At 43.9% G+C, this 13,355-nt stretch overlaps 1 protein-coding gene across 2 annotated transcripts in view; it reads right to left on the bottom strand.

Moving 5' to 3' along the window:
- DIP2C (disco interacting protein 2 homolog C) overlaps positions 1–13,355 on the bottom strand; it is a 132,708-nt gene that overhangs the window by 23,064 nt on the left and 96,289 nt on the right. For both annotated transcript variants that reach the window (XM_023511377.1, XM_012803352.2), the window contains one exon: positions 3,951–4,012. In XM_023511377.1, the coding sequence (XP_023367145.1) occupies positions 3,951–4,012 (62 nt within the window). The remainder of the gene's footprint in view (positions 1–3,950; positions 4,013–13,355) is intronic.

Below are 13,355 nucleotides of genomic sequence, written 5' to 3'. Positions count from 1 at the left end.
AAAAAAAAAAATGGCACACTTATATAGGGCCTGTACCATGTATGGAGCTTACAGCAACTGGAAGTTGGTCTGGGTGCATCAGAGATTGACTAGTGAGTGAAGGTGGAGGCCCAGGACATGCTGCACACTGAGGCAAGACTAAATTTATTAAAAATATTTTCTTTCTTTAATAATAAACTAACTTTACTATAATATTTTTACTTCATAAACTTTCTAATTTTTTAACTTCTTGACTCTCATAATAATGCTTAACATATGTATAGCTAGACAAAATTTTTTTACTTTTAATTTTTTTTGTTAAAAACTAAGACATATACACACATGGCAGCCTAGGCCTGTGTTGGGGCAGTGTTCCATGTGTGCATTTGTGCACATATGTGTGAGTGTGAATGTGGTGCACGAGTGCGTTTGTGTGGTGAGAGCTCCATGTGTGTTACTGCCTGAAGACTTTCCAGTGAGACAAAATGTGGATGTGGAAGACAGTGATAATTGATTATTCTGAGTCATACAGGTCTAGGCTGATGGGTGTGTTAGTGTCTTAGTTTTGAACAACAAAAAAAAAGATGTAAAAAATAAACTTAAAAAAATGAAAAATAGACAAAAGCTTAGAGTATGCATATAAAATATTTTTGTACAGCTATACAATGTGCAACACACTCAACCCAAATGTAAACTCACGTACATATGTACACACTTGCAACACATTCACATGTACAGTGTGTAACACACATTTCCCACCTGTACACACAATACTAAACTAACATCTCCAGGGTAAATATTAAATGACAATTGCCCAGGTGCCTTGGGCTCCCAAGTACATGTACCATGAAAGCAACAGGAATGATCACGTGGCCATAATGCAGCCAAGGTGAGTGAACACGGTCACTTTCTTGAGAGGGGTCTACAGTTCCAGCAACTCTCTTGGTCACTGTTTCCAAGCTGCTGGTCTCAGACTAGCTGAATTCCCTGCCCACTTTGTGGTCAGCACCCCTGGGTGCTGTGGAATAGAAAGATGACTCCTCTGTGGGAAGGACATCACCTTCCCATCCAAACAGCAGCTGGCCTGGCAGTGTGCAGCATTCTTCCCCGTCTTTCTCACAGGTTCCTGGTTTCCCTGTGCCTACCCTGAGCACAGGGAAACTGAGGCTGAAAGGTACCCTGGCTTGTTCTGGGACCCAGGGCAGAGAGCAGCCGTGAACTCTGAACTCTCAGACCCAGAGCTCTACACCTGTAGCTGCAGCATGAGGCACATTTTACACGAGTTGATAAAGGTTGAAAGGACTGAGTGAAAGCTGGGGGACATTTTTACCCAGGAATATTCAGGGGAGGGTTCAAGAAGGAGGTAGCATTTGAGCTGAACCTAAGAAATGAGGAAAATTTCATCAAGGCTGAGAGGCCTGGGATCAAGCTCCCTGGAGGATGGGGGTACAGGGGTTAGAAAGGCACAGCCAGAACCTAATATGAGGAGAAATGTTGCTGAGATTTTCTGCACTGGGGGAACAGGGCCAGCCAGGGGGAGGAGATACTGGAAGACCCAATCAGAAAGGTCAATGAAGAGAGAACCTTGTAATCACATCGCGACAAAAAATGTGAAGGGAAGTGAGAAAGAGAGAAGAGGGTATGGGGTAGAAGTGGAGCAGGTGCCACTAGGGACTGCCAGTGAGATTGGGGAAGCGTGGGCAGGACTGGGATAAAGAAATAGTCACACTACATTCCAGAGAGGGCCTTGCTTCTGTTCGTGTGAGTTGGACACCAGAGGGAAGAAAGTTTAAGTCTCCTGAAGACACTTCCCTCTCTCAGAGAAGACACCTCTATGCCAGCCACAGATTAAGAGGCCAGCAGGTATAAGGCTCTGTCATAAGAGCTAGCGTCTGGTGACCATCAGGTTGATAGCATTAGCCAGTGCTCTGAAGAGTACAGAGCCACACAGCAAGTCCCAGGCCACTATGTACATTTAGTTCTATCTCAGATGCTTTTCATAGTGACCTGGGAGCCTACGCAGGGAAAAGTATTATTACATACTGGTCCACAGACTGGTCGAAACTATCACTGAGAAGGACTAACTTGGCTAAGAGTTAAGAAGCCAGAGCCACAAAGGCCCATGCAAAGCCTGTGGACCCCTGTCCCTCCCAGCACGGCGATCCTCTCTCACAATTTCATTACTCTGTGACTGAGTACCACACCAGCTCTAGCTTCATTTCACTCTCCCCAAATCACATCTTTTCTCAATATGTAGACAGGCTACCCTGAAGACAGCCATAAGAGAGGTAAAAAGAAAAGAAAAAAAACTGATAAATGTTTTATAGGTGTTCTGTCCTTTACTAGGAAGAAAACCCTGAAATTCTAATTTTTAGCATTCTCTCATTTTATAGGATATTCACAACCCAAGAAGAGATTAACACCCCAAAGGTCAGCAGTCTTTATATGTGTTGCCTAGACAGTTTCCTCTTCACGTGTTGTGCTAGGCCACAGACAGAACTGCAGAGATGTTACACAAACATGTACTCTTTGATGACCTATTTTTCACTTGAGAAAATTACAAAATTATAAAGTTATTTTCCAAGGAATGTTTATAGAGAATAAGTAGATTTGCTTTAAAGATGAGAAGTTATTTAGAAAATTTTATGCCCCAGGGACAAGTTATTTAATCCCTATAAAACTATGCTCCTGATTTGCGACAATGTTCCAGACTGAACTTTGCTATCCGGCAGCTGGTGATCTTGGAGGTGGTTGTTCCCTCTGGCTCCCAGCCACCTCATGAGGGGACTACTTGTGATATTTAAACTGTACCAGAAGTCATCCTTTCAAAAGGTCTTCTTTTCTGTGAAGCTTCCTAATCAGGGGTAACACAGGGCTATAGGCGCCAGACAGGCCACCTGCAAGTATGACACGGGCAGGTGCAGATGTGGTCTCTCCGCCCTGGCACTACTGGTATCTTCGTGGTTTGTTGTCATTGAGCAGCACCCCTGCCCCCACACACTTGATGCAGCGTCTCCCCCCCACCATCATGTCAATCAAAAATGCCTCGAGACACGGCCAGATGTCTGCTGAGGCACAATGCCCTCCAGAGAAGCTGGCAGATGGAGGAATGTGCTTGTCCAGGCTGGCTGCAGGCTGTCGGCCCGCCTGGACCCCTGAACCTTCACACTTGGCCCAGAACATCCACACACGGAGGCTTCCTGCCTCCCACCCACTGACCACCCTCGCTTCAATGTCCTGTGAGTCATGTGGCGCAGAGGCCCAGCACTGAGAGTGACAGAGGAAATGCAGTCGGCTGGTTGGTAACCAGCACAGAGCAGCACATTTATGGGGTGAGTGCTGACAGTCAGCAAGGGAAAAGCCTGGGCCCAGCACACACAGCCTGCATGCAATGAGGACCCGCAGCTTCCTGGCCACCTGACAGAGACTATCTCCTTCAACAGGGAAGGTGCACAGTGAAAACACAGGAGGCATTCTTCTCTCCCAGGCCTTTTAATGGGTCTCCCCATGGGACAGAAATTCCTCTGCAGGTCTTCTAACCCATTCACCACCTACCCTTCCTGAGCCATCCTCTCACACTCACACTCACACACACACACACACACATACACACACTTCATTCTTGCTTGGGGCTGCTTAGGAAGCTTAATGGAAAAGGGGACTTGACATCTATTTTAAATTTTCATGGAAATGCTTTCATGAAAATGCTCTTCATGTTAAGAAATGTGGGCAAACGGTGCCCAGCTAGAATGGCTAAGGAAGAGAAACAAGAAGCTGCCATCTGTGCAGCTCACACCACACACCTGCTCACTAATGTGTAGAGTCCAAGCCAACCCTTCCACCACGGCCCCTTTACTCACAGATGCAGCTGCTTCGAGCAGGTGAACACCATGTACCCTCCTCCTAGAGGGACCTATATGCTTGGCAGCCAAGACGAAAACAAGGAGAGGAAAGCCTGGGAGTGTTCGTACCTGTCATGCCTCAGGGCTCGCATATCCACGTAGACTGTGGTCGGGTCAGGTCCCGAGGTCCCCTGAAAGCAATGACATAGTGGTCAGCTTAAGTCAGTGCAGAAGGAAACCTTGCTCTGTGCCTCCTATTAGCCAGCAAGCAACTCTTCAGCAAAATTGTAAGCTGAAAAAATCAGAGTAAAAGCACTAAGGCCACACCATCCAAGTTACCACTTGACTTTCAGTTTGATCATCTAGGTTCAAAAGGAGCACCTTGTTAGGATAATATTGGATGTCACGCAGCTTGACCACTATTTACAAACAATAAAAGAGACATGCCACACATTTTGCCAAACAAAATAAAACTGAAAGACAAAATGATTAGCAGGCAAAGCAGGTTGATGAGGAGGTGAAGCACCATTTGCTGAGTTTTCACTACATGCACCCACCATTAAAATAAAAGATGTGATTTCAGAGCTCACGGATTTGAGGCAACATGTGACATGACCTACCATGAGGTCGGGAGGAAGATACCAGTGAGAACCACTGCACCCCTTCAGTCATCTCAGAGAGGACTCAGGGAGGGGACACACTGGCCACAGTTCCCTGGGCAGGACACTGTACTTTGTGGTCTGAGCTACTGGACTCTTTACTTAACACAGAGGTCCAGAAATCTAATCTTGGTGCCTAAATCACTTCACAGATTATGCTGGGTTGACTTAAATCACTTCTGACCAGTGATCTACAAGCAGTATCATGAAGGCTGCATTACAAACCAAAATTTTACATACATTTCTTGGGAAGGCAACACAACATGTTGGATGGATGGAGACTGAACCTGCACCTGGTGAGGTAGTGCTTCAGAGTTTATTTGAAGAACTAGACTAGCATTCTTCAAGAGAGAATCCCAATTTTGTACCAAAGGCACAAAATTTTCTCATACTGTTGAAATATAAGAAAAAGTTTCTCATACTGTTGATATATAAGAAAAAGAAAACAAAGACAACTTCATTAAAACATACTACACCACCCAATAACCCTGGGCATGGGTCTTGCAGCGCATGCAGACAGCCCGCAGGTGGCCACTCACGGCAGCACAGCAGAACACATCCTTCCTCGCCCACCGCCCTCAGTGCAGCTGTGTCACAGACCAGCACTGAGCGGAGAATAGGTGTGATGCTGAGTGACCCACACACCCAGAGGTGGTCAATTAAAAATTAAACAAGCAAATCACAAAGTAGGTGGGAAATGAAGTAAAACAAAGATGGACCCAAACTGGCAAAGAAACCACTGACTGAGTGCAAAGGAACACAGCGTTTGCTACGTGTGTGGAATGTTTAAAGAGGCCCCCGGTCAATCTCTGCATCCAACTTCTCGTCTGTCCCACTGCTGGATGTGGGCAAGGAGGGGGTGGGGGCGGGCAGGAAAGTCCCCTACCTGCTCAGCTAGTGTCCACAGCCTGTGGGGCTACAGCAGCAGGGCGGGAGCGAGAAAGGGGAGGACATCAGACCGACAGGGACCAGAGTGACACACACAGACACACCACCCAACAGTTGAAAATGGGATGGAGGAAGGAGAATGCAAAAAGCAGGGAACAAAGTAAAAAGAAGATCAAAACAATGTCAAATATGGAAAGCATTAAAATTAATCACTGTACCATTAAAGGTTAAAAAACTTTTTTCAAATGTCAACATATCCACAGAACAGAAGAAAGCAGTAGCTGAGTGATTATGGAGACACACGTCTGAGTAATTTTCAGTATAGAAGGAAGACAGTTATTACTGTATGGTTTGATTTTATGGTTTTCTTTGTAAGTTTCTTTCTCTCTAAGGGAAGGAATTTCATTGGCTGAATCAGCTGACTGTGCCCTCATTGGAAGGCAGCTATGCTAACCACTATAACACCAATGCCTATGCAAGTTTCCAGTGATGGAGGGGTCCCTGCTAACTACCGCGTCTGTAATCGAGGCATCTAGCCCCACCAAGCTACATGCTAGGTAAAGAAAAGAGGCAAAAATGCATCTGACCCCCCCCCAAAAAAAAACACAGGCCCTTTCACATCTGGTCCAGTAGCCCAAGGAGTATTTTCTGTCCCAGGGAGAGCCCAGCACTACCACAGCTGCCATTCCCCACAGACACACCAGGAGGAGCATCTCAGGAACACTTTGTTGAAAAGGAACCAAGTAAGGGAGATAAAGTATTTGTTGCAACTGATAAAATCCAAGCTTTCATGGGAAAATTAACATTTCATCTATCACTGTGTACTTGGACAACTTTCAATATGGAAAGACTTTTCTTGAGAGACTGGTGGCAATATTAGTGAATGTGACTTTTTGATAGATAATAAAATTTGACAACATTTGAAAAAAATCTGTTATTCAATAACCCATATTTTCCAAATGACCAGCATATGGCATTATGAAGTTATGCATAAAAGATCCATTTAAAGTGCAACATATACCCATGTTTTCAACTGTTTTTATCTCATGGCACACTTGAACCTATATACTTCAATGGCACACTTGAATTATATTGATCCAAAAAAAGTTCAAAAAAGAATATATTTCCTGTGCTTCTTTTGAAAATAATTTAGTTTACTATCTTTGAAAATTTTCACAGCATGCCTAAGATTCTCTCATGGCACACTGGTTGAAAGTCATTGATATAGACCAATGGATTTTTAATGGAGTACAACTAACCCATAAGAAACTACCACCTGTTGAATTTTGGAATGGTATAAAGGAATATATTCAATCATCTAAAAAAAACCATTAAAACATTCCATTGTTTTCTAGCTACACGTCTGTGTAAGGCCTAATCCTTTCCCCCTTACTGAAGTCAGAACAACATAGCTCAGGCTTCATTTTGAGAAGTTCCGTTGGGACTTTTCTAATATTCTATGTCTTTTAATTTTTTTTTTGTAGAGACAGAGTCTCACTTTATTGCCCTTGGTAGAGTGCCGTGGCATCACATAGCTCCCAGCAACCTCCAACTCCTGGGCTTAAGTGATTCTCTTGCCTCAGCCTCCTGAGTAGCTGGGACTATAGGCACCCGCCACAATGCCCAGCTAATGTTGTATTCTTTTTTTTTTTTTTTTTTTGCAGTTTTGGCCGGGCTGGGATTGAACCCACCACTCACAGTATATGGAGCCAATATCCTAGGTCTCTTAACTTTTTGAATATCTGGAATATAGTTGAAATAACTTAGTGTCCTTGTCTGTAAATTCTAAAATCCATGTCCACTGGGTCCAGCATCCATTGGCTGGTATTTCTCCACACTGTGGACTGGGTTCACCTGCTTCTTGAGATGCCTGGTAGTTTCCGGTTAGATGCCAGACATCGAAAATTTGACCTTGCTGGGTGGATATTTCCATATTACTGTAAGTATTACTGAGTTACCCTCTTGGCTTTAGCATTAGTTAGGCAGGAAGAGAGCGGTGCCTGCAGGTACCCTAGATTTCCAGCCTGGCTGGTGAAGCCAGCACTACCCATCTAGTCCCTTCCACTGGTTCTTTTTTTTTTGTTTCAGGCAGTTTCCATCATGAATTGAAGCTTGAATTAGTGCGTGCTCATCAGAGCTCAGCTGCATAACATGAAAGAGCCTCTGAGCTTTCAGCATGAGCCCCTTGACCTCCAGCCACCCTCATCTCCCCAGGCGCTTAGCTCATGGAGCTCACTGGGCCATTCCTGGGTTTTCTGGCCAGAAACTCACCAGGCTGTGAGCTCACAGGGCAGGCCTCACCCCTCTCAGGGATCACTGTTCTTTGTTACCAGATATCTTATGTCTTGCTATGTTTTGTCCATTCTTTGCTTGTATCAGGGGAGAGTAAGTCTGGTTCCCCCATCCTGGTGTCTATAACTTGTGTGTTCTCTCTATGCATTTAGGTATAACTTACACCAGTAAGTTCACCCTCAAGTGTACAGATTGGCTGAGTTTGACAAATAGTCATGTGACTGCCACACACAATCAAGACATAGAAAACCACATCACCTCCTAAATGGTCCTGCTGCCTCTTCAATCGATTCCCTTCCCAACCCTGAGCATCCAGCAATGCTGATCTGATTTGTGTGCCTATAGTTTTGCCTTATCCAAGATATCATATAAATTAAAACTCTACTGTTCTGAGATACAACCATGATACTTGATAAATGAGCAGCCTATTCCCTCCCTGCATGTAACAGCATCCCACCAGGCTCCCTGCACACAAAGTCATCCCACCAGGTTCCCTCCCCCACATGGGACAGCATCCTACCAGGCTCCACCCTGCACAGAACAGTATCCCACCAGGTTCCCTCCACCACACGGAACAGCATCCTACTAAGCTCCTTCCTTGCAGGGAATAGCATCCCACTAGGCTCCCTCCCCTGCATGGAACAGCTTCCCATCAGGTTCCTTCCCTGCCCAGAACAGCATCCCACCAGGCTCCTTCCCTACATGGAACAGCTTCTCACCAGGCTTTTCCCCCACATGGAATATATCCCATTGAATTCCTTCCCCTTGCTGGCAGGGAATAGCATTCCACTGCATAACATGTGACAACTTGCCCGTCTGTTCTCAGCTAATGGGCACCTATTATTTCCAATTCCTGGTGATCATCAAAATTTACGTGCAGGTCTGTGGAAGAACATGTTTTTGTTACTCCTGAGTAAATACCCAAGAGAGAAGCTGCTGGGCGGTGTGATGAATCCACACCTTGGGCCCAGCTGCATAGGAAGCTGACTGGAGCTCTCCTTGACTGCTGCTCTGACCCACGTCCCCAAGCCACAGACATGGCCCCAAAGGCAGCCCAGTCCTGCCTGTCACCTCACACCTTCCCAGGTGTCAGGCTTTCTTCTTTAGTGATCAGTGCCTTATAAATTTACTAATTTTTGTAAAGAATCAATCTTTGACTTTTTTCTTAATGTTTATCAATTTTCTATTTATTTTCACATTTTCATTTACTTTCTTCAACACTGGGTTTTAAATATATTTTTCCTAGATTTTTGAGGTGAAAATGTTAACAGATCTTATACTTTCTGCTTTTCTAACATAAAATTAGAAATTCAGTAAACTGTTTTACTGAAGCCAACAAAATTCAGTATTTTTTGTTTCAGTAACAATCTATTTAAAATATTTTCTTGGGCGGCGTCTGTGGCTCAGTGAGTAGGGCGCCGGCCCCATATACCAAGGGCGGCAGGTTTAAACCCGGCCCTGGCCAAACTGCAACAAAAAAAAAATAGCCGGGCATTGTGGCAGGGGGCTTTTGTTTCAGCTACTCCGGAGGCTGAGGCAAGAGAATCACAAAAGTCCAAGAGCTGGAGGTTGCTGTGAGCTCTGATGCCACAGCACTCTACCAAGGGCAACAAAGTGAGACTTTGCCTCTGAAAAAAAAAAATAAATAAAATAAAATATTTTCTAATCTATCTTGTGATTTCTCTACCCATGGCTTATTCTGAAGTATGTTAGTTGCCAAACTTCTGGTGATTTTTCTAGCCATTTATTGTTACTGATCTCTAACTTAATTTCTTTATGACCAGAGAACATATTCTGTGTAAGGATGATAATTTAATATTCATTGAGAATTGTTTTATAGCCTTTCCTGGGAAATATTTGATGTATCTTTGGGAAAAATATCAATTCTGTTGCTGTCCTCATCAGCCCAGATTGTCACAGTGAATGCTACAGATGTGACTTAAACCACACTCACTTCTCACAGTTCTTGGAGGCTGGAAGTGAGAGATGAGGGTGCTGGTGTAGCCAGGTTCTGGTGAGGGCTCTCCTCCGGGCCTGCAGACAGCCACCTCTCCATGTCCATGTGGTCCTTCTACACAGGTGCACAGAAAGCATAAGTCCTCGTGTCCTGTCCTCTTCTGACAAGGATGCCTGCCCCACAGGGGTAGGGCCTCATCCTTATGACCTCATTTACCTTTTGTTACCTTCTTATAGACCCTATCTCCAAATATAGTTACATTGGGGATTAGGAATTCAACATATTTGGGGGGCATAGGGAAACACAAACCACTCCACACACCTGAGAATAGTGTTCTTTAAATGTTAGATCAAATTAGGCCACAATGTTGTTCAGGTCCTCCATATGCCTGATTTTTTACTGAGAGAACTGTTAAAAATCTTAGACTGTGAATTTGTCTTTCTCCTCTTTTATTTCTTTAATCACATATTTTGAAACTCAGTTTTCGGGTATGCGTGCATTCAAGATTCCTTCCTTCAACATCATGAAATGGGCATCTTCTTCCCTGGCGATGCTCTGGGTCCAGGGTGTCTGATACAGCCACAGCAGTCCTCCAATGCTGACCTTACACAGCATTACAACACTTCAGTACCTTTGCACTTAAAGCATGTCCTATAAACAGCACGTAGTTGAGTCATTTTTATTCAGTCTGCCATTCTCTGCCTTTTAATTGGAGTGTTTAGTTTACTTACTTTTTTCCCCAGATTTTTTTTCTGTGGTAAAATACACAAAGTATACAATTTACCACCTTGACAATTTTTTTTTGCAGTTAGTTTTTGGCTAACAGGCGTGAGCTACTGTGCCTAGCCCCAACAGATACTTTTTAATAGCACTGGGAGAAATTTTTGTTAAAGCTATTTAGATAAAAGTCATAACTTGATTATTTCTAATGTTCACTTTTATCACAAATTCAAGAAGTTGAAATTATCTAAAAGTCATTTTTATAGCTAAAGATTCTGTGAAAAGTCATTCCTTAGAATAACAAAGAGCTGATACTTGTAGATTCTGTTGCACTTTTACTTCTTAGCTTTGTCGATTAGGATGGTCCACTTATACTTCTCTGGGCCTTAATTTCTCTCATCTCTGAATGAAACGGCTGAACTTTATTGTTAATAAGTGTAGGAAGCTCTAACTTGATGTTGTCTGAATGAAGTATCCACTGCGTTTGGTAAAGAAGGCCTCTGTTATTGAAGATCTGTAATCCTTGATGTTTATTTGCAAGGAGGAGATTATAAATGATGCTCTGAGTTTTTAGTTTAAGATTCACACCATGGGCTCCTTTCAGAGGAATTTAATTAGTGCCATGTACTCGGAGCACAGGAGGCTACACTCTAATTGAGTATGTGTTTAATTTCTGTACACACACGAGATTAGCAGGTAAAGGGTCAGATTCCAGTGCTTCCACATAACTTATACAGTATCAGAAATGACTGTGAGAGCCCCTGAATGCTGAAGAGTCCTTAGTTGAACAGTGTTTTATTACAGAGCAAAAGAGACAGAGACTTTAAATAAATAACCATAAAATGTGGCAAGATGTGTAAAACAGGAGGGAGGAAGTGCCATGGGGTTCAGGGAAGGAAAATATTTGCAGCTGGAGAAATTAGAAAAGACTTCACAGTAGGACCTGGAGAGAGGGAGGCTTTGCCGTGTGCAGGTGGTAGAAAGTCCCTTTCAGGCAAAGCAGAGTGTGAGCCCAGGTGTCAGGAGGCAAAACTATGCACAATCACCTGAGAAAGCAGCTTTGCGTAAAATCGTATCAAGGGGGAGAGACACTTGAGAAGATGGTGGAAGGTGCTGACTATGTCTGCAAAGTAGAAATAATCCCTAATTTTCTCTGTGTACTTTGAAATTTCATCTATCAGATATTTTTTTTTTTTGGAGGCAGAGTCTCATTTTGTCACCCTTGGTAGAGTGTTATGGCATTACAGTTCACAGCAACCTCAAACTCTGGGCCTAAGCGATTCTCTTGCCTCAGCCTCCCAAGTAGCTGGGACTACAGGTGCCTGCCACAATGTCCAGCTATTTTTTTTTTTTTTTTTTTGCAGTTTTTGGCGGGGGCTGGATTTGAACCTGCCACCTTTGGTATATGGAGCCAGAGCCCTATTCCTTTGAGCCACAGGCACAGCCCCTGGCTATTTTTGTTGTAGGTGCCAAGCCTATCAGATGTTTTTTAAGAAATGCTGTGGGTCCCAAGTCAGCATTGGTGAAACTGCACGTGATGCCATGAGGAACACACTGCATGTTAGTGCTGCAGAACCACCTCCACTCACCACATGACAGGAGCTGCCCCAAGACCAGGCAACACTGTCCCCAGCACAAAGGCTCAGGAAGCCCTGCCACATGTGGCTGGGGCTCTGTTTCCTTTCCAGACAATGTTCTCTACTTAGCTATCTCTGCTGTGGAGGTAAGAATTCCTCCTTGTTCTGAGTGGGCTGTCCTCTGCCAATGTGTAGAGTCAAGCTACAGACAGCCACTCCGACTGGGAGATAGTGCTGTGAGAACACAATTTATCAGCTGTACCAAGCATCCCTACTGTTTCCACATACATTACTAATTCTGGTGCGGCAAAGTGAAAACTGTAAATTTCTAAATGCCTTGAAACATTTAAGTGCAAAGTTGGGAATTTAGGGGATATCTTCGTTTTCATGATTTTGATTTTTCATATCATTCTTAACTCTGTGTCACTTTCTTACTCTTATTTTTCTTTTACCTCTTTTTATTTATAGTTTATTTTCTACTTGATGTACTCCTTCTTAAGATGTACCACCTTAAAACATTTTGGATCCAGGTGGCGGGAAATAAATGAAAAAGTAAATGAAGATACATAAGTGTCCTGCTGTGTTTCTGGGTCTACACAGCCCTGCCTAATGAGGTGCTGTAGGACTCCAACAACAGCAGGTGCTCAGGGCCATTGGTTCAAAACGGACCATTCTCTGCTCTTTTCCCTTCACCTCTTACACAATGTTTAGGAGAAAAATACAGAAGAACAAGCATCATAGTGGCCAAGAGCCTTCTCCTGGGCTTGTCCTTGAGTGAAAGCCCCACCCCTAGCAGGAGACAGCATATCACACGAGTGGCATTTATTTAGAAAGTCAATTTCTGCATTTCCCCCTTTCTCCTAAATAGATGGCTATAGACATTTGCAGAACAGATAAAAGGAAGGAAGGAAAACATCAATATTTCAAGATAAATCTAACTTCTCAAGTGACCGCTAAGAAAAGTGAATTAATTTTAATGCTAGCACAAAGTTTACCTGAGTCTTGAGAAAAACTTAGTAGTGTATACTTTTAAGTGGAGCTAATTCAAACAGGAGGAAAATAGAAGGGACACCTTCTGTATGAAAATCAAAAAACCTCTTTGTAACTATCTTTTCTGAAGCTGTCTCCTCATACCTGCCTCGTGAGAGGAGCAGAGGCTCCTGCTTTTCTCTCATGTAGCAGCTAAGTCCATGCAACTGAATGGCAAGAAGAAAACTGACCAAGAGCTTCCTGAGCCTCATCCAGATGGCAACCTAAAGCAATCCCACTGGGACTGGGAACAGAGGGGCAGAGGAGGTGACACACGGTGGCCAGTTGCCTTCCTAGCACCTGCTGGGAACCATGTTTTGGCCCTTAGCGTATTCGGGGGAAAGATCCCACAGCCCTGCCCTGAGCTAGTCTGGGAAGAGCTAGAGGAACAACTTTGTGGGGCTCCCCACTG

Source organism: Otolemur garnettii, unplaced genomic scaffold (assembly GCF_000181295.1).
Source record: "Otolemur garnettii isolate 467f Iridium unplaced genomic scaffold, OtoGar3 scaffold00019, whole genome shotgun sequence".
In the NCBI taxonomy this organism is placed as follows: domain Eukaryota; kingdom Metazoa; phylum Chordata; class Mammalia; order Primates; family Galagidae; genus Otolemur; species Otolemur garnettii.
This window is presented reverse-complemented; position numbering and strand designations above follow the sequence as displayed.